At 41.5% G+C, this 22,489-nt stretch overlaps 1 protein-coding gene across 1 annotated transcript in view; it reads left to right on the forward strand.

Annotated features, from left to right (window-relative positions):
- The window catches only part of pappa2 (pappalysin 2), a 67,082-nt gene that overhangs the window by 24,049 nt on the left and 20,544 nt on the right, over positions 1-22,489 (forward strand). The window contains exons 7-14 of the mRNA XM_042308190.1: positions 3,811-3,993; positions 4,245-4,542; positions 10,560-10,688; positions 13,147-13,232; positions 20,311-20,507; positions 21,285-21,404; positions 21,730-21,865; positions 22,207-22,381. Of these exons, the coding sequence (XP_042164124.1) occupies positions 3,811-3,993; positions 4,245-4,542; positions 10,560-10,688; positions 13,147-13,232; positions 20,311-20,507; positions 21,285-21,404; positions 21,730-21,865; positions 22,207-22,381 (1,324 nt within the window). The remainder of the gene's footprint in view (positions 1-3,810; positions 3,994-4,244; positions 4,543-10,559; positions 10,689-13,146; positions 13,233-20,310; positions 20,508-21,284; positions 21,405-21,729; positions 21,866-22,206; positions 22,382-22,489) is intronic.

Below are 22,489 nucleotides of genomic sequence, written 5' to 3' on the forward strand. Positions count from 1 at the left end.
GTCCGGTTGAAATATTATTTATTGTTTATTGTAAAAACAACCTGAGGATTGATTATAAAAAACGTTTGACATGTTTCTACGAACTTTACGGATACTATTTGGAATTTTCGTCTGCCCCGTCGTGACCGCTCGAGCCTGTGGATTTCTGAACAAAACGCGCCAACCAAATGTGGATATAAAAATAATCTTTATGGAACAAAAGGAACATTTATTGTGTACCTGGGAGTCTCGTGAGTGCAAACATCCGAAGATCATCTGAGGTAAGCGATTCATTTTAATTGCTTTTCTGACTTTCGTGACCAATCTACTTTGCTGCTAGCTGTTTGTAATGTTTTGTCTGCTGAGAGAGATGTCCTAACATAAACGCTTGAATAGCTTTTGCTGTAAAGCTTTTTTTAAATCTGACATGCCAGGTGGATTAACAAGAAGCTCAGCGGTGTTTTGCTATATTGCACTTGTGATTTCATGATTATTAAATATTTTTAGTAATTTAATTTGTATTTGGCGCTCTGCAATTCAGCGGATGTTGACAAAAATGATCCCGCTAACGGGATGGGTGCGCCAAGAAGTTTTAAAATGATAACATGGTAACACTTACAATAATGTAAGATCAATAAAAGTAGTGCCAATCATGTTGTAGGTCAATTAAATAATCAAAACGTGTTGCTTTACATACCAAGTGTTGTCATCGATTCCTTGTAGAGATGCCACACTGCTGCTTTTGTCACATGGGATGGCAGCAACTTTCCACCAAAGTGTTTGTGTCCTGGTAATAATATTGCATTATCCTCTGCGTAGTTGTTGATGAAGTTCACCCCTCGCTGCAAGTCCTCATGCTTCAGGTGTAACCTGTGCTTGCTTGGGCCATCTCTCTTTTTGATGGGAGGCATTAGACCATTCTCCTTGTATGAATGGTGGAGGACGGTCAGGCATGTTCTACTGATGATGAAAGACAAATTCCAGATACAAATATTTTGGCATTATTATACAATAGATAGCCGTAATCACCGTCAGACACACCTGGCTAACTTGATGAGTGATGTGATCATCTAGCTAAATGGAGTCTTTTGTTAGCTAAACAATGAACCATAATCCTAATCCATAGAGCACTAGCAATACAAACCGATTGTCAAAGCTAGCTAAAGTTAACCAAATAGGTTCAATATTAGCTAGTTAGCTAGCCTACATTAGGCGATAACTTTCAATGCGAAATGGAATTCTGAGATAACATTACTCCACACAGATCATAAATGTAATGTTAGCTAGCGAGCCAGCCATCTAACATCAGCTAGCTAGCTAACAGTACGCTTTAACCTGGGGTATTTTGTTTAGACATGTAGCTAGCAAGCTCGCTAGTGAAACAATGAACCATATTCCTAATCCATAGAGCACTAGCAATACAAACCGATTGTCAAAGCTAGCTAAAGTTAATTAACCAAATAGGTTCAATATTAGCTAGTTAGCTAGCTAACATTAGGCGATAACTAGCAATGCGAAATGGAATTCTGGGATAACATGACTACACACAGATCATAAACGTAATGTTAGCTAGCGAGCCAGCCATCTATTGTCAGCTAGCTAGCTAACAGTAAGCTTTAACTTGGGGTATTTTGTTTAGACATGTAGCTAGCAAGCTCGCTAGTGAAAAAATTAACCATAATCCTAATCCATAGAGCACTAGGAATACAATCCGATTGTCATAGCTAGCTAAAGTTAACCAAATAGGTTCAATATTAGCTAGTTAGCTAGCTAACATCAGGCTATAACTAGCAATGTGAAATTCTGAGATAACATTACTACACACAGATCATAAACATAATGTTAGCCAGCGAGCCAGGCATCTAACGTCAGCTAGCTAGCTAGCTAACAGTAAGCTTTAAATTGCAATGAAAACAACTTTCTGACAAAATTTGAAAAATTCTAAAAGTATTTGTTTTTAAACATACTTAAGTATCAAAAGTAAAAGTATAAATCAGTTGACATTCCTTATATTAAGCAAATCGGATAGCTCAATGTTCTTGTTTTTTTAATATACAGATAGCCAGGGGCACACTCCAAACTCAGACATTATTTACAGATAGCCAGGGGCACACTCCAACACTCAGACATAATTTACGAATGAAGCATGTGTTTAGTGAATCCACCAGATCAGATGCAGTAGGGATGACAAGAGATGTTCTCATGATGTGTGTGAATTGGACAATTTTTCTGTCCTGCTAAGCATTCAAATTGTAACAAGTACTTTTGGGTGTCAGTAAAATGTATTGAGTAATACATTTCTTTAGGAATGTAGTGAAGTAAAAGTTGTCAAAAATATGAATAGTAAAATAAAGTTCACACTGACCGTGTGCAGTGCCATAAGAATCATCTTAAGCTTTATTAACCCCCACCCAAACTCTGACCATTTAACCCCCACCCAAACTCTGACCATACTCGCCCTAGCAGAGCTGGTTAAACTGTTTTCATGTTATCCAGAGTGTTGGTGGTTGTAATTGTGCTCCTGGCAACAATGTAATTACGCTTTTTTTGCTGACATTTACTGACACCAGCCATATTCAACCGGTGTTGAGCGTTAGTAAATTCATCAGCTATTCTGCGGCTCTGGCACACTCAGACGAAAGGAGCATTTATATCAGGTAAAATACTGTATCTAGGCTACATCATTCTTTTCACAGAAACATATCCTCCCTTTGATGTGTTCCTCCACTGAAACCCAAGCATTAATTTCCAGACCCGGGGAGTCTATTTCATCTTGAGAAAGGGGAAAAGTAGTGACATGGTTAAGTTGCTGAAAGTAGGAAGGATGACACACTAAGATCTTGAAGCACTAGGCTTTCCTACTAGGCTTTCCTGTGGGAGCCGTTTGCCACATCTGATACAGTGATTAATCTGGGCCTGTGTTGAGGCCTTTCTCTGTTTATCTGACCAATTTAGTTTTATGGTTTGACTTGGCGTGCTGATGTTTACCCTGCACAAATCCACACATGTGAAGGAGCCACATTGGGTGCAGATAGCAGAAGCTGAGGACGCTCAGGCATTGGCTGGCTGGGGCTACTGCTGCAGGCTCTCTCCCTCTATCCCTCTCCATTCGGCAGTTTATTTCAGTGCTCTGCTGAGACACACAACATGCTCCTGTTCCTCTTTTACCACAGAGGAAATTAACATGCTTTATAAATTGTTTTGTGAGCCCTGTCTGTCCCAATTCAGAAATTGATTCCTTTCCTGTGTAAAGTTGCACCTGGGTATGTTGTGTTCTAGAGGATGGTTAGGAAAATACCAGTCCAGTCCAAAACCAGGTCATGTGATTTTCCCAGTCTCGCTCTACTGCATGATTCTCCCTCAGAACTTCCCTCAGAACTAGCTTGTACTCTCTACTAGCCCTCTTTAATAATAGTTCAGTAATGGTTTTTCAGTGATTCAAATCATTTCACAACTTTAGTAAAGATACTGCACTAATTAAAGACAACATAGTGCCTAACTTTGAAACCAATGAATTCTAGCTCTCTGCATTTTATCAGTGTGGGTGGGAAGGTACTGTGCATGTCATCAGTTGAGAAGGCTTGGATGTAGAAAAAAGTTGTAGGCCTATCTGCTATATCTGTTGTAACTTTTCCCTTTATTTGGTTGCATTCCAAATGGCACCATATTTACTATATAGTACACTACCTTTGACCAGACCCCTATGGACTCTTGTCAAAAGTAGTGCAATATAAAGGGTAGAGGGGGCCATTTGGGACGCATGTACAGTAGGTGTATATATTGTAAGACCAGTGTGTGTGTGTGTGTCTGTGTGCGTGTGTGCGTTTACAGGCCCTCCAGATGTATACCAGACCTGTGAGCCCAGCCTACAGGCCTGGAGTCCAGAACTCAGCCTGTATGATGCCAACGTGACGTCTCCCTGCCCTGAAACCGAGGGCTGCGTCCTGATGCTGCGCTTCCTCCACCTTGTGGTCCCTGACAGCCTCACTGTGTGGGTCACCTACATCTCAGCCGGTGGGTCCCGGGTTCATTCTAGTGGTCTTCAATAGTGTACATTTAACATTGCTGAAACTCTCCACAATAGAAGCCACACGTTGTGTCTACATGAATGATAATGTTTTGGCTATTCATCTGAGCAGGTAATGTGAAGTTACACCAGTTATTTGTCCTAGGTATTTATGAATAAATAAAGGGTCAAGCATGTGCACTACTCTGGAACGGTTAGATTATACAGCTTATAATTATCCACCATGTTGTCTCTACAGATAACCAGGTGATTATCAACATCGAGCTAATAACAGACACAGACGAGTCTCTAGACATGGGTCCACAGCACGTCTTCTGTGATGTGCCCCTCACCCTACATGTGCACACCGAAAAAAGGGTGGCAGCTGTCAAACTGAGCACCTTTGATGAGAAGATGGAGATTGACGCTGTTCTGCTTACTTCTGGCCCCCATAATCCTCTCTGCTCCAGTTGCCAGCCTCTGATCTACCGAGTTGTCCGGCAACCGCCGTTTTCAGGCGATCTGGTCCAGCAAACTCTGCTTACATTTACAGACAGGTACAGTAATATTGACACCGACAGATATACAGTCCCAGTCAAAAGTTTGGACACACCTACTCATTCAAGGGTTTTTCTTTATTTTTTACTATTTTCTACATTATAAAATTATAGTGAAGACATAAAAACTATGAAATAACACATAGAATCATGTAGTAACCAAAAAAGTGTTAAACAAATTCAAATATATTTTATATTTGAGATTCTTCAAAGTAGCCACCCTCTGCCTTGAACACAACTTTGCACACTCTTGGCATTCTCTCAACCAGCTTCATGAGGTAGTCACCTAGAATGCATTTCAATTAACAGGTGTGCCTTGTTAAAAGTTCATTTGTGAAATTTCTTTCCTTCTTATTGCATTTGAGCAAATCAGTTGTGTTGTGACAAGGTATGGGTGGTATACAGAAGACTGCCCTATTTGGTAAAAGACCAAGTTCAAATAATGGCAAGAACAGCTCAAATAACCAAAGAGAAATGACAGTCCATCATTACTTTAAGACATAAAGGTCAGTCACGCCAGAAAATGTCAAGAACTTTGAGAGTTTCTTCAAGTGCAGTCGCAAAAACCATCAAGGGCTGTGATAAAACTGGCTCTCATGAGGACTGCCACAGGAATGGAAGACCCAGAGTTACCTTTGCTGCAGAGGATAAGTTCTTTAGAGGTAACTGCATCTCAGATTGCAGTCCAAATAAATGCTTCACAGAGTTCAAGAAACAGACACATCGCAACATCAACTGTTGTTGCGCAGGAGACTGCGTGAAGCAGGCCTTCATGGTCGAATTGCTGCAAAGAAACCACCACTAAAGGACACCAGGAAGAAGAATAGACTTGCTTGGGCCAAGAAATACGAGCAATGGACATTAGACCGGTGGAAATCTGTCCTTTGGTCTGATGAGTCCAAATTTGAGATTTTTGGTTCCAACCGCTGTGTCTTTGTGAGACGCAGAGTAGGTGAACGGATGATCTCTGCATGTGTGGTTCCCATGGAGGAGGTGGTGCGATGGTGCTTTGCTGGTGACACTGTCAGTGATTTATTTAGATTTCAAAGCACACTTAACCAGCATGGCTACCACAGCAATCTGCAGCGATATGCCATCCCATCTGGTTTGCTCTTGGTGGGACTATAATTTGTTTTTCAACAAGACAATGACCCAAAACACACCTCCAGGCTGTGTAAGGACTATTTGACCAAGAAGAGAGTGATGGAGTGCTGCATCATATGACCTGTCCTCCACAGTCACACGACCTCAACCCAATTGATATGGTTTGGGATGAGTTGGACCGCAGAGTAAAGGAAAAGCAGCTAACAAGTGCTCAGCATGTGTAAGGGCTTTTTAATTTTTTTCTTTTTTATTTCACCTTTATTTAACCAGGTAGGCTAGTTGAGAACAAGTTCTCATTTGCAACTGCGACCTGGCCAAGATAAAGCATAGCAGTGTGATCAGACAACACAGAGTTACACATGGAATAAACAATTAACAAGTCAATAACACAGTAGAAAACAAAGGGGGAGTCTATATACAATGTGTGCAAAAGGCATGAGGAGGTAGGCGAATAATTACAATTTTGCAGATTAACACTGGAGTGATAAATGATCAGATGGTCATGTACAGGTAGAGATATTGGTGTGCAAAAGAGCAGAAAAGTAAATAAATAAAAACAGTATGGGGATGAGGTAGGTGAAAATGGGTGGGCTATTTACCAATAGACTATGTACAGCTGCAGCGATCGGTTAGCTGCTCAGATAGCTGATGTTTGAAGTTGGTGAGGGAGATAAAAGTCTCCAACTTCAGCGATTTTGCAATTCGTTCCAGTCACAGGCAGCAGAGTACTGGAACGAAAGGCGGCCAAATGAGGTGTTGGCTTTAGGGATGATCAGTGAGATACACCTGCTGGAGCGCGTGCTACGGATGTGTGTTGCCATCGTGACCAGTGAACTGAGATAAGGCGGAGCTTTACCTAGCATGGACTTGTAGATGACCTGGAGCCAGTGGGTCTGGCGACGAATATGTAGCGAGGGCCAGCCGACCAGAGCATACAAGCCGCAGTGGTGGGTGGTATAAGGTGCTTTAGTGACAAAATGGATGGCACTGTGATAGACTGCATCCAGTTTGCTGAGTAGAGTGTTGGAAGCCATTTTGTAGATGACATCGCCGAAGTCGAGGATCGGTAGGATAGTCAGTTTTACTAGGGTAAGCTTGGCGGCGTGAGTGAAGGAGGCTTTGTTGCGGAATGGAAAGCCGACTCTTGATTTGATTTTTGATTGGAGATGTTTGATATGAGTCTGGAAGGAGAGTTTGCAGTCTAGTCAGACACCTAGGTACTTATAGATGTCCACATATTCAAGGTCGGAACCATCCAGGGTGGTGATGCTAGTCGGGCATGCGGGTGCAGGCAGCGATCGGTTGAAAAGCATGCATTTGGTTTTACTAGCGTTTAAGAGCAGTTGGAGGCCACGGAAGGAGTGTTGTATGGCATTGAAGCTTGTTTGGAGGTTAGATAGCACAGTGTCCAATGACGGGCCGAGAGTATATAGAATGGTGTCGTCTGCGTAGAGATGGATCAGGGAATCGCCCGCAGCAAGATCAACATCATTGATATATACAGAGAAAAGAGTCGGCCCGAGAATTGAACCCTGTGGCACCCCCATAGAGACTGCCAGAGGACCGGACAGCATGCCCTCCGATTTGACACACTGAACTCTGTCTGCAAAGTAATTGCTGAACCAGGCAAGGCAGTCATCCGAAAAACCGAGGCTACTGAGTCTGCCGATAAGAATATGGTGATTGACAGAGTCGAAAGCCTTGGCAAGGTCGATGAAGACGGCTGCACAGTACTGTCTTTTATCGATGGCGGTTATGATATCATTTAGTACCTTGAGCGTGGCTGAGGTGCACCCGTGACCGGCTCGGAAACCAGATTGCACAGCGGAGAAGGTACGGTGGGATTCGAGATGGTCAGTGACCTGTTTGTTGACTTGGCTTTCGAAGACCTTAGATAGGCAGGGCAGGATGGATATAGGTCTGTAACAGTTTGGGTCCAGGGTGTCTCCCCCTTTGAAGAGGGGATGACTGCGGCAGCTTTCAATCCTTGGGGATCTCAGACGATATGGAAGAGAGGTTGAACAGGCTGGTAATAGGGGTTGCGACAATGGCGGCGGATAGTTTCAGAAATAGGGGGTCCAGATTGTCAAGCCCAGCTGATTTGTACGGGTCCAGGTTTTGCAGCTCTTTCAGAACATCTGCTATCTGGATTTGGGTAAAGGAGAACCTGGAGAGGCTTGGGCGAGGAGCTGCCGGGGGCGGAGCTGTTGGCCGAGGTTGGAGTAGCCAGGCGGAAGGCATGGCCAGCCGTTGAGAAATGCTTATTGAAGTTTTCGATAATCATGGATTTATCGGTGGTGACCGTGTTACCTAGCCTCAGTGCAGTGGGCAGCTGGGAGGAGGTGCTCTTGTTCTCCATGGACTTCACAGTGTCCCAGAACTTTTTGGAGTTGGAGCTACAGGATGCAAACTTCTGCCTGAAGAAGCTGGCCTTAGCTCTCCTGACTGACTGCGTGTATTGGTTCCGGACTTCCCTGAACAGTTGCATATCACGGGGACTATTCGATGCTATTGCAGTCCGCCACAGGATGTTTTTGTGCTGGTCGAGGGCAGTCAGGTCTGGGGTGAACCAAGGGCTGTATCTGTTCTTAGTTCTGCATTTATTTTTTTTTGACCAAGAAGGAGAGTGATGGAGTGCTGCATCAGATGACCTGGCCTCCACAATCACCCAATTGAGATGGTTTGGGATGAGTTTGACTGCAGAGTAAAGGAAAAGCAGCCAACAAGTGCTCAGCATTTGTGGGAACTCCTTCAAGATGGTTGGAAAAGCATTCCGGGTTAAGCTGGTTGAGAGAATGCCAAGCGTGTGCAAAGCTTTCATCAAGGCAAAGGGTGGCAACTTTGAAGAATCTCAAATATTACATTTATTTAGATTTGTTTAACACGTTTTTGGTTACTACACGATTCAATATGTGTTATTTCATAGTTTTGATGTAGTCACTATTATTCTACGATGTAAAAATAGTAAAAATAACAACAACAAAAAACTTGAATGAGTAGGTGTGTCCAAACTACTGTACTGTATGTAGGTGCACACTCTGGAATTCAGCAACTACTAATAACTACTAATACTTTGAACTTAGTCTGGAAATGTATCTTGTGTGGACACAGATGTTTGAGGTCATGTAAAAGTATAATTTATGTCACTTACAAAGACCATACATAATCGTCTGTAGCCCCAGAAACTGAGATTTGTGTCATTATCAAGTATTTCGGTGTGGCACCGTTTTCGCAACACAGAACCAAATGTATTCAACATTCCTTTTAGCACTAGCTACTGATACAAATCAACATCAAGGGCTTTATTTAATGAACCATTTTCAGAGGATTCCGGCGTACGTCAAACCATTTTAATCTCATGCAGTGAGAAAAGGTGTTAAATTGATTATCTGCATCCAGTTTTGCATTACACATAACATAAGTCAGCCCCCTAAACATTAAGATATTTCCCATCTCACATATATTTTTAAAATTCTGTTCCAGCTTACTTTTATTCATTAGAGTCAGCTTGTATTTGGTATTAGTTTCATACACATTTTCTTGTGGATGATTTTGTAATTTTCCACTAACACTTTCTGGGATACTGTTGCTTTTCAAGCACTTGCAGGAGTAGGTGGATGTGCTTAAGAGGTCACATTGAGGAATACATTTGGTTTCATCTCTAAAAGTTCCACAAGTGGCTGTAAGTGCAAAAAGATGTAAAAACCAAGGGGAATTAAGTTATGTGGAGGGAAGAGGAGGGCAGAGAGGTTGTGTTTGGGGGAAGGCAGTCGCTGGAATATAAACCAAATTTGACCAGCAAAAACAGTAAACACCTGTGGCTCTTTGGAGCTGTTGCTCAGCCATCTCCTCTCACTGAAGGCTCTGTACTGTATGCTCATCATGGTTAGTATATGATAAGTGAGAGGCCTGTCATTTGGAGGAAGAGGTGAAGAGAGAGAAGTGGAGTGCATTGCAGGAGAGAAATGAAAGAAAGGCTAAGAATTGTGACTGTGAGTCTACACTGCCACCAAGAGGTATAGCTGGCAAAACAAGATGGTTTTGCACTTGATATCCTAATCCTTAAATATGTGACTCTCGTTTTTGGTCTATTAGGAGTAAAAAAAAAACACCTTTGGGGTATGTGTGAAATAGGTGTAGGATAAAGTTATGTTGTTAGTCCATGGACAAGAATGTATTATTTTCCCCTGACCCTCATAGTCTAGTTTCTGCTAACTAGTGGTTCATAAACATTTGACTTGTACATTAATAACTGATAACTGTATCATTCCCAAAACTACCCTAAGTCTAAGCCCTTAAATAAAAAACACACCGGCTCCTCCAGTGGTATGCTAGATAGAGCGGGCTCTTAGAGTTGATCCATAATTAATAAGGGTCATTTGTAGCGGGAGGAAATCAGACACGTCTGAGAGAGTAGAGGATGTGCATTTTTGTAGGCATTCTTTACAGCTGGCCGGAGACAATGGTAATCTAGGAGGGCTGCCGGGAAATCAAAGGTAGGCTCTTTTTATAGTTTGGAGCTGACTAAAACAGGTCAATAGCTCTGGGACAGGAGGTATGATATCACTGTACCCATCGTACCTCCTGTTTAGGTTTAAGGTCACTGCTTCCTACAGCAAGCTTAGATGACTAGGTGACTCTGGACACAGATACACAAGAACAATCTGTTTCTTATTGTGTATCTATGTGCACTGTCGTTTCCATATAACCTTGCTGTTCAAAATGGTTATTTGACAATAATAGCTATCGGTTTAGTTTAGTCATTTTGTATCTCTATGCAACAATTCCACCTGGAAATAATCTGAAATGTCAATTATGTCTTTAATTCTAAAGGAATACAATTCCATGAGACAAAAATGCAGTTAGAAAGCTGTTTATACATGAATGCTGCATGTTTTGATGTGTTCATACAGTGATATTGAAAAGGACATGGAGTACCAGTACAGAGTTCAGGTGGAAGCAGACGGTCTTCTCAGTGAGCTCTCCCCACCTCTCCTCTACACCCATGGTGCTGCCTACTGCGGTGACGGACTTCTCCAGGGGTCAGTCAGTTTACACAGTATTCACATCCCAGATGAAGTGCCTTGAGAGTATATTCATACTCTTTGACTTATTCCACATTTTGTTGTGTTACAGCCTGAATTTAAAATGGATTAAATTGTTTGTTTTTCTCACCCATCGACACACAATACCCCATAATGACAAAGTGAAAACATGTATTTAGACAGTTTTGCAAATTTATTGAAAATGAGGTTTACGTCACAATTGTAACTTGGCCACTCAGGAATATTCACTGTCTTCTTGGTAAGCAACTCCAGTGTAGATTTGGCGTTGTGTTTTCGGGTTATTGTCCTGCTGAAAGGTTAATTCATCTCCCAGTGTCTGGTGGGAAGCAGACTAAATCTGGTTTTCCTCTAGGATTTTGCCTGTTCTTAGCTCCATTCAGTTTCTGTTTTATCCTTGAAAACTCCACGGTCCTTAACGATTACAAGCATACACATAACATGATGGAGCCACCACTATGCTATGGAGAGTGGTGTTCAGTAATGTGTTGTATTGGATTTTCCCAAACGTAACACTTTGTATTCAGGAGAAAAGTGAATTGCTTTCCCATATTTTTTGCAGTATTACTTTAGTGCCTTTTTGCAAACAAGATGCACGTTTTGAGATATTTGTATTCTGTGCAGGCTTCCTTTCATTCACTCTGTCAATTAAGTTAGTATTGTGGAGTAAATACAATGTGGGGATCCATCCTCAGTTTTCTCCTATCACAGCCATTTAACTCTGGAACTGTTTTAAAGTCACCATTGGCCTCGTGGTGAAATCCCTGAGCGTTTTCCTTCCTCCTGCAATTTAATTAGCCTCTATTTTTGTAGTGACTGGGTGTATTGATACACCATCCAAAGTGTAATTAATAACTTCCCGATGCTCAAAGAGATATTCAATGTCTGCTTTTATTTTTATTTTTACCCATCTCCCAATAGGTGCCCTTCTTTGTGAAACATTGGAAAACATTCCAGGTCTTTGTGGTTATATCTGTGTTTGAAATGCACTCCTCGACTGAGAGACCTTACAGATAATTGTATGTGTGGGGTACAGAGATGTCATTCAAAATTCATTTGAATCAGTCATTCAAAAATCATGTTAAACTCTATTATTGCACACAGAGTCCATGCAACTTATTTATTTGACTTGTTAAGCACGTTTTTACTCCTGAAGTTATTTAGGCTTGCCAAAACAAAGGTGTTGAATACTTATTGACTCAAGACATTTCAGCTTTTCATTAAAAAAACTAAAAATTAAAACAAAAAACAATTCCACTTTGGCATTACGGGGTACTGTGTGTAGGCCAGTAATACAAAAAAAATCTAAATTTCATCCATTTTAAATTCAGGCTGTAACACAGCAAAATGTCGGAAAAATCAAGAGGTCTGAATACTTTCTGAAGGCACTGTATGTTCTTTTTTCTCTCATCCATTGTTGACCACACCAACAGTAGAAGGAACATGGCCATAATATTATGCATTCATTAATACTACTAATTGATACACAGCAATGTTGTAATCATGGTAAACAAGTCCACCTTCATTACTCTGGACAGTTTCAATACAAATACAATTGTCTATATCAAAGGAGGATTTTAAATGAACATTTTTACAATGAATGGATTCACATACAAGGCATAAAGCTTAAGTTACAAGCTTTAGAAAGCATACTTCTGAGCATAACTTAGAAGACAAAGCATGAACAAAGAGATGCCTATTAAGCCAGAGGCTTAGAGGCTTCCAGCCCATCCTGGATACAGGATGAGAGAGAACAAAGGCATGTAATAAAATGTATAACACCTGAAGGTGTAACCTTTCAACCCAAAACCAACCACCATTGACCAATCAAATGATACCAAGTTTACAGAGTAAGGGCCAATCTCCACAGGGTGTCACAGAAATTAAAGGCGCGTGTCGGGTATGAGACCAACGTAAATAAGACAGAATTCCTGGGAAGACAATAAAACCTTCTTGCATTGAGTAATTCAGAGGTCACCCTGTACAGAAACAAGTTACCATATATAATACATCCATATAGATAGCATCAGAGTTATCCTCAGTAAACAACTTTCAGATAGAAATCAAACATGGATACTATCGTATTATTCTGTCATATTCAATAGTCAGTCCTCTGAATTCTGTAATAGACAGATACATTTTGGCCACTCAGAGGGCGAAGGGCTGACTAGTCCTTGGGCATTGTTCTTTGTGCACTCCTTGTGTTACTGAACCACTTGCCATGCAACTCCTGGTAACAGAGAACATATACATTAGGGCAGTGTCTACAGTACATTATCAAGTGTGCAAGTGAAGCCAAACTACAGTATACTCATATAGGTCATACTTATTGGTCTCTCTCAGTGGAGAATGTAGTGAAATCAAAGGATATGTGTGTTTGTAATGAAAATGTATAGACTATGGAGATGACTGATCCTTGCTGTCTCTGTGTTTGTAGGACAGAGGACTGTGATGATGGCAATCTGTTGGATGGTGATGGCTGCTCTAAGAAGTGCCACATGGAGTCAGGCTTCAACTGCAATGGTGAGTGAAGAACAGACAAGAGCACTCTCCTAATCCAGGTCTAGGTCTACAGTCTGTGGAATGACCACAACAGAAACCCACCTAGACCAGGGGTGTATTCATTACAGTACGTCTTGCAACAGAGACAGGTCACAACTTAACAAAACAAACTAAGTAAGTAACTAAGTAAAGATGAATCACTTATCACACACATTAATTGTTTTAAATTTGATTGATGAGCCTTGTATAAACATCAAACACAACATTACACATCAATATACACTATACACATCAATATACACGTCGAAATACACATCGATGTTAACATCAATACACGAAAAGCAAAACACAAACATCTTCATTAGCTCCATGCACTAACTCCATGCAGTGATTTCATATCACAAATACTGTCATTAGTACTTTTAATACTTTTAGCAACAAAAAAAAATGTATCATTAATTTACAATTTGTAGAAACTATGAGAATAGGTTCAGAACTTTGTTGAAACATCACAGCACAGTTGAAAAATACATGTCAAATAGAACAAAGCTGGATGTTGTTCAGAGATAGATGGGAGGGATTGAGTGGAGCTGAATGGTGGGACTAAAAACAACAAGACAACTAATGTAAAATATACTGTGTCCATAAGATGTATGTAGGTTCAGAACTTTTGTGAAACAGCACAGTTAAAAATATATGCCAAATAGAAACTAAAACTGGATGGTCTTCAAGCGATATCATAACCGCCATTGATAAGAGACATTACTGTGCAGCCGTATTCATCGACCTGGCTAAGGCTTTCGACTCTGTCAATCGCAACATTTTTATTGGCAGACTCAACAACCTTGGTTTCTCAAATGATTGCCTCGCTTGGTTCACCAACTACTTCTCCGATAGAGTTCAGTATGTCAAATCGGAGGGCCTGTTGTCCGGACCTCTGGCAGTCTCTATGGGGGTGCCACAGGGTTAAATTCTCAGGCAGACTCTCTTTTCTGTATACATCAATGATGTCGCTCTCGCTGCTAGTGATTCTTTGATCCACCTCAACGCAGACGACACCATTCTGTATACTTCTGGCCCTTCTTTGGACCTGTGTTAACTAACCTCCGGATGAGTTTCAATGCCATACAACTCTCCTTCCGTAGACTCCAACTGCTCTTGAATGAAAGTAAATCTAAATGCATGCTCTTCAACCGTTCACTGCCCGCACCTGCCCGCCCGTCCAGCATCACTACTCTGAACGGTTCTGACTTAGAATATATGGACAACTACAAATACCTAAGTGTCTGGTTAGACTGTAAACTCTCCTTCCAGACTCACATTAAACATCTCCAATCCAAAATTAAATCTAGAATCGGCTTCCTATTTCGCAACAAAGCATCCTTCACTCATACTGCCAAACATACCCTCGTAAAACTGAACATCCTACCGATCCTCGACTTCGGCGATGTCATTTACAAAATAGCCTCCAACACTCTACTCAACAAATTGGATACAGTCTATCACAGTGCCATCCGTTTTGTCACCAAAGCCCCATATACTACCCAACACTGCGACCTGTATGCTCTCGTTGGCTGGCCCTTGCTTCATACTCGTCGCCAAACCCACTGGCTCCAGGTCATCTACAAGTCTCTGCTAGGTAAAGCCCCACCATATCTCAGCTCACTGGTCACCATAGCAGCAAACACCCGTAGCATGCGCTCCAGCAGGTATATTTCACTGGTCACCCCCAATGCCAATTCTTCCTTTGGCTGCCTTTCCTTCCAGTTCTCTGCTGCCAATTACTGGAACTAACTGCAAAAATCTCTGAAGCTGGAGACTCTTACCTCCCTCACTAGCTTTAAGCACCAGCTGTCAGAGCAGCTCACAGATCACTGCACCTGTACATAGCTCACCTGTAAATAGCCCATCCAATCTACCTTATCCCCATACTGTATTTATTTATTTATCTTGCTCCTTTGCACCCCAGTATCTCTACTTGCACATTCATCTTCTGCACACCCTACCATTCCAGTGTTTAATTGCTATATTGTAATTACTTCGCCACCACGGCCTATTTATTGCCTTACCCCTCTTATCTTACCTCATTTGCACATGCTATTTATAGACTTTTCTACTGTATTATTGATTGTATGTTTGTTTATTCCATGTGTAACACTGTGCTGTTGTATGTGTCAAACTGCTTTGCTTTATATTGGCTAGGTCACAGTTGCAAATGAGAATTTGTTCTCAACCAGCCTACCTGGTTAAATAAAGGTGAAATTAAAAGTAATAAGAGATACAGTGCATTTGGAAAGTATTCAGACCCCTTGACTTTTTCCACATTTTGTTACGTTACAGCCTTATTCTAAAATGTATTACATTGTTTTTTACCCTCATCAATCTACACACAATACCCCATAATGACAAAGCAAAAACAGTTTTTGACATTTTTGCTAATTTATAAATAATAATAAAAAATATATATCATATTTACATAAGTATTAACACCCTTTACTCAGCACTTTGTTGAAGCATCTTTGGCAGTGGTTACAGCCTCGAGTCTTCATGGATATGACAAGCTTGGCACCCCTGTGTTTGGGGAGTTTCTCCCATTCTTCTCTGCAGATCCTCTCAAGCTCTGTCAGATAGGCTATTTTGAGGTCTCTGTAGAGATGTTCAATCGGGTTCAAGTCCTGGCTCTGGCTGGGCCACTCAAGGACATTCAGAGAATTGTCTCGAAGCCACTCCTGCGTTGTCTTGTTTGTGTGCTTAGGCTCATTGTCTTGTTGGAAGGTGAACCTGCCGCTGAAAAACATCCACACAGCATGAAGCTGCTACCACCATGCTTCACCGTTGGTATGGTGCCAGGTTTCCTCCAGATGTGACGCTTGGCATTCAGGTCAAAGAGTTCAATATTGGTTTCATCAGACCAGAGAATCTTGTTTCTCATGGTCTGAGAGTCTTAAGTGCCTTTTGGCAAACTCCAAGCGGGATGTCATGTGCCTTTTACTGAGGATTGGCTTCCCCCTGGCCACTCTACCATGAAGTCCTGATTGGTGGAGTGCTGCGGAGATAGGTATCCTTCTGGAAGGTTCTCCCATCTCCACAGAGGAACTCTAGAGCTCTGTTAGAGTGACCATCGGGTTCTTGGTCACCTCCCTGACCAAGGCCTTTCTCCCCCGATTGCTCAGTTTGGCCGGGCAGCCAGCTCTGGTGGTTCCAAACTTCTTCCATTTAAGAATGATGGAGGCCACTGTGTTCTTGAGGGATCTTCAATGCTGCAGAAATGTTTTAGTACCTTTCCCCAGATCTGTGCCTTGACAGAATCCAGTCTCGGAGCTCTACGGACAATTCCTTCGACCCTGTGGTGGAAAAAGTACCCAAACCTCATACTTGAGTAAAAGTAAAGATACCTTAATAGACAATGACTGAAGTAAAAGTGAAAGTTACCCAGTAAAATACAACTTGAGTAAATGTCTAAAAGTATTTGGTTTTAAATATACTTATGTATCAAAAGTAAAAGTATAAATAATTTCACAATCCTTATTTTAAGCAAACCAGATAGCACAATTTTCTTGTTTTTTTTTAATTTACGGATAGCCAGGGGCATGACTCAGACGTCATTTACAAACAAGACATGTGTTTAGTGAATCCACCAGGTCAGGCACCATAGGGATGACAAGGGATGTTCTCTTTATAAGTGTGTGAATTGGAAAACAATTCTGTCCTGCTAAGCATTCAAAATGTAACGAGTACTTTTGGGTATCAGGGAAAATGTATGGAGTAAAAAGTACATAATTTTCTTTAGGAATGTAGTGAAGTAAAAGTTGAATATTCAAAAATATGAATAGTAAAGTAAAGTACAGATACCCCAAAAAATGACTTAAGTAGTACTTTAAAGTATTTTTACTTAAATACTTTCACCACTGCTTTGACCTCATGGCTTGGTTTTTGCTTTGACATGCACTGTCAACTGTGGGACCTTATATAGACAGGTGTGTGCCTGTCCAAATCATGCCCAATCAATTGAATTTACCACAGGTGGACTCCAATCAAGTTGTAGAAACATCTCAAGGATGATCAATGGAAACAGGATGCACCTGAGCTCAATTTCAAGTCCCATAGCAGAGGGTTTAAATACTTATGTAAATAAGTTATTCTTGTTTTTAGTATTTTACCCCCTTTTTTCCACCAATTTTGATCTTGTCTCATCGCTGCGACTTCCCAAATGGGGTTGGGAAGCTAAGATTGTGTCATGTGTCCTCCCAAACATGATCCGCCAAACTGCGCTTCTTAACACCCGCCTGCATAACCTGGAAGCCAGCTGCACCAATGTGTCGGAGGAAACACCGTTCAACTGACAACCCAAGATCCACCTACAGGTGCCCGACCCGCCACAAGGAGTCGCCACAAGGAGTCGCCGGCTGGTTGTGATACAGCCTGGGATCGAACCCAGGTCTGTAGTGACACCTCTAGCACTGCGATGCAGTGTCTTAGACCGCTGCACCACTCAGGAAGGCCAGCTGTTTTTTATTTGTAATACATTTGCAAAAAAATCTATAAACCTGTTTTCACTTTGTCATTATAGGTATTGTGTGTCAATTGCTGAGTATTTTTTTCATCTAATCTGTTTTAGAATAAGGCTGTAACGTAACAAAATGTGGAAAAAGTCAACGGCCTGAATACTTTCCGAAGGCACTGTAGATGGGAGGGATTGAGGGTAGCTGAAGGATGGGATTAAAAACAAACAAAAGATAACTATTGTAAAATACATTATGTCTGTAAAATGTACAGCCTATGGTATGTATAATGTCACGTTCTGACCATAGTTCTGTTATTTTATTCTTTGTTTTGGTATGGTCAGGGCGTGAGTTGGGGTGGGCAGTCTATGTTTGTTTTTCTATGTTGGTTTTTGTGTTCGGACTAGTATGGTTCTCAATCAGAGGCAGGTGTCGTTAGTTGTCTCTGATTGAGAATCATACTTAGGTAGCCTGGGTTTCACTTTTGGTTGGTGGGTGTTTGTTTTCCGTGTCAGTGTTTGTCACCACACAGGACTGTTTCGTTTATGCACATTATTTTTGTTTTTTTCGATTGTTCAGTTGTTTTGTTAATAAATCATTATGGACACTTACCACGCTACGTTTTGGTCCGATCCCTGCTACACCTCCTCAGATGAAGAGGAGGAAATCCGTTACATATAAGCTGAAAGCAGAAGCCTAACTGTTGTTGTCTATTAGTTTACTCCAATTAGAGGAGGGTTGGTAGGGTTAGGGGAAAATAATAAAATAAGATATAAAATATATATATATATATATTCACAAAAAATATATATTGAGGATTGGAAATAATGCAGACAATTACATGGAAGCTATAATCTATCTGCGACATTAAAGCTGATCTACCACTTTAAAACGGGTTAATTAAATAAACAAAATACTGTCATTTGTAGTCATTCTGCGCTTAACCATCTCAATTTATCCAAACTATGCATTGTGCATACATTAATCTAATATAATTATCAAGTTTACTACAGCTAGCTTGTTTTGATTTCCACAACAAAACAATGCTGTCAAGCTGACACTGCCTTGTCTCTGGTATTCATTCAGAGACTTGGCATGCTAAAAGTAGAAATTGCACAGTAACAACAGCAAACGTCAACCTCATAGTTGTGATGTTGCCTATGATTTTATCCACCATGCTGGGGGATTGTTTTGTACACTTCCTTTATCATCATGCTCTTAGTTAAAGAAACGTGTTTTCTTAATCGAAAATGTGTCATTTGACACACAATATAAATCACAAGGAAGTAGGCCTAACGGTTACAGAGTAACTAAGATAATTCAATGGATTTACATTATTTATTCTCACATACTGTATTTTAGCAAGTTGTCAAAGTAAGTGAAGGGACACATTTTGAGTACGACCAAAATGGCAGCCTATTCCCTTCATAGTGCACTACTTTTAACCAGAGTAGAGTAGGGTAGAGTATTACTTTAAATCCCAACTTGGGAAATTGTTTCATTACCTCAAGCATCATCAATGATTTTGGGGACAAGACAAGGATAAATTCTTATATACATAATAATAAATACAAACATTAAGCAGTGGATTATAAAGTGAATAGGGTGCCATTTGGGATGCATATTTTGGGAATCTCTTACTTAGCTAGTACGTCAACACCCCCTCAGTTTTGTCAGGGGAGAAATAATGAATCTATTCCATGAAGGTTCAGAGATGCCGTGACTGAAAGTGTTATATTTTCTTTGGGAATAAAAGGCATGACTAGCAGGAAAAGAACTTTGGCAAAAGAACAGATTATAAATTGCAATTTATAAAATGGAATCATTGCACCATTCAAGATAGTGCCTCATTCTCACTCAGTCATGCACATACTTGCTTCCATGTTTGGGTATTCTGATGCTTGACAAGTTAACTCCTACAACACAAGACTGGATCATGATGTCAATGTATCTGAAGCATGAACATCAACTCGTATTATCCTGAAAGTGATATTGCTTTGACAAACAACTGAAGTAAAAACACATTTATCATTGTCACAGGGGTTGTTGTCTTTTGTACTGTATATTACGGTCAGTGCACAATATCCAAACAACCTGCTATGATGATAATATGGTTTGATTCCATATTGTCTAGACTGTTTATTTTTGAGACATAGTTCCTTGGATTATTTATTCCAATTCAACACCTTGTCAGTGACTAAACTCTCCTACCCATGCAGCTGTATGTAACTAACAGACTAAACTCTCCTACCCATGCAGCTGTATGTAACTAACAGGGCCAAATCCAGCCTCTGATGTTAAAATTCACACATTATAAATGTTTGGTGTATTACATAGTGCTTTGCTGTTTTATTCTCTGTCTGAACCATTGTCACACCTCTTTATTGAACCACATCTTTCCGGGAATGTTTTCTGATGACAGCATCTACTTATTGTAATACAATGCAATCTCCCCAGCAGACTGTTCCTTTGGTCTGAGTCCTGTTTGACCCGCGCCCTCTGAGTCCTGTTTAAAAAGTAGTGCACTATGAAGGGAATAGGTTGCCATTTGGGACGCAAGATTGTTCACCACATATCTTTCCCATTGTTTCCCCTAGGTGAACCCAGCCTGTGCTATGTCTTTGAGGGTGATGGTATGTGTGAGGAGTTTGAGAGGGGCTCCAGCATACAGGATTGTGGTTACTTCACCCCTCATGGGTACAGTGACCAGTGGGCCTCCACCGCAGCAGCCTCCCATCAGGACCAAAGCAGCTGCCCTGCCCTGGCAGCCACCGGAGAGCCCTCGCTTACCAAGGTAGCAGTGCTTTCCTCTGCCCTGTCCCCCACCTCCTGGATACAGATGTTATCTTTCTGTAAATGTGACAGTACTGAGTGTTTTGAATGTTTGGTAACACTTGGTTTGGATAGTCCCAAGTAGATGGTTTGTAGATGTCCAATAACTGTCTATAACTATATATATAATTTTATTTTACCCCATTTTTCTCCTCAATTTCGTGATATCCAATTGTGATCCAATTACAATCTTGTCTCATCACTGCAACTCCGCAATGTGCTCAGGAGGCGAAGATCGAGTCATGCATCCTCCGAAACATGACCCACCAAGTCGCGCTTCTTAACACCCACTCGCCTAACCCGGAAGCCAGCTGCACCATTGTGTCGGAAGAAATACAGACGACCGAGTCAGCTTGCAGGTGCCCGACCCTCCACAAGGAGTCGCTAGAGTGTGATGAGCCAAGTAAATCCCCCCCGGCCAAACCCTCCCCTAACCCGGACAACGCCGGGCCAATTGTGCACCGCCCTATGGGACTCCCCGGTGTCAACAGCATTTCAACTAACTGTCCACTAGCCCTTCCCTAACCCTAACCCTTATCCTAACTTTAAACTTAACCCTTACCCTAGCCCCAACCCTAACCTTTACCCTTATTCTAAACCTAACCGTAACCTTAGCAAGCATTTGCTTATGAACAGATAGTTTGTTGATAGTATAACCATCTGTATATCATGGGACTATCCAAATAAAGTGTGACCGAAAGTTTTCAATAATTACTGTATGATTCCCCTTGTATTAAAGCTGTGCAAGCCCCAGTACCTGGAGATGAATGAGAAGCTGTCACATGACATATGGGTTCCATGCACGGCCCAGTCGTACACTCAGACCTACTACGATGAGGAAGATACAGTATGGCTAAAGGTTGAGTACTCCAGTCCACCACAGAGGATACTTGGGGCACCTTTTTCCCTTTATAGTGCACTACTTTTGACAAACTTTTGACAAACTATTTATAACCTTCTCTAAAGTAATGTTCCAACGGTCATTTGTTATGTTTCACGGCACATCTTTGTACTTTCTCCCAATTTGTCATGCCACGTTTGTCACAGTATTGTCCTGTTTCTGTTGTCATTCTTTCATTACCATGCAATCTAATTACCATTGAAGTGGGGGACATTCAGGAACCGATTATTGAACAGTTGAACTCATTTGGTTGTTGTCATAATAACTCTAATTGTTTGCCCAGGTGGGATTTACGCAACCTGGAGTCGCCGCGTCTGTCATCATCTATCTGGCCTCGGACGGAGCCTGGCCTGGAGAGCAGTGCAGGAAAACAGTCACCGTCCAACTGTGTGATACTGGTGGCAGAAACCACTCCCTGGGTATGAACTTGAACTACCGGTCCTCAAAGGATGACTGACTGTTTGAATTAACATTCAAAGATGCCCCAAGATGTCTTCACATATGCAGTATGTAGGGTTAGGGTTATGGCTGGTTACGGTGATGAACATATGATGTTTAAAAAGTGTACTGAGTAAGCATCCGTGTGTTATTCCTGTCTGGGGCTCTATCTCAATTCCTCGCATCCCATCTCCTTGGCTCCTTCTCAACTGTAGTTGAGGACAAGGTCCCTCCCCTTGGACCTTCTTGTCCAATATGTTTTCAGAAGATGATGAAGAATTGAGGAATGATTCATTGAAAAAGGGACTGTGTCTGTCCTCAGGTTCCTTTGAGCTGTCGTGTCAGCAGAATCCTCTAGTGGTGAACGTGACACACAACCTGAGTCAACCCTTCTTCCTGACCACCGCTGTCATCCTCAACTTCTCCTCGCCCTTCGTTGCCGTGACGGGAGTCGCTCTGCGCACGTCATGTCACTTCAGCGCATTTTCCCTCACTGGGTGCGCTGAGGGTGGGGTCTCATAGGGCTTCCACATGCACACATGAACACACACACATACATGCACACGCATGTATGTCCATACGTACATGTACAAGCACATGTGTAC

The sequence above is a fragment of the Oncorhynchus tshawytscha genome, linkage group LG28, assembly GCF_018296145.1.
Source record: "Oncorhynchus tshawytscha isolate Ot180627B linkage group LG28, Otsh_v2.0, whole genome shotgun sequence".
Taxonomy (NCBI): domain Eukaryota; kingdom Metazoa; phylum Chordata; class Actinopteri; order Salmoniformes; family Salmonidae; genus Oncorhynchus; species Oncorhynchus tshawytscha.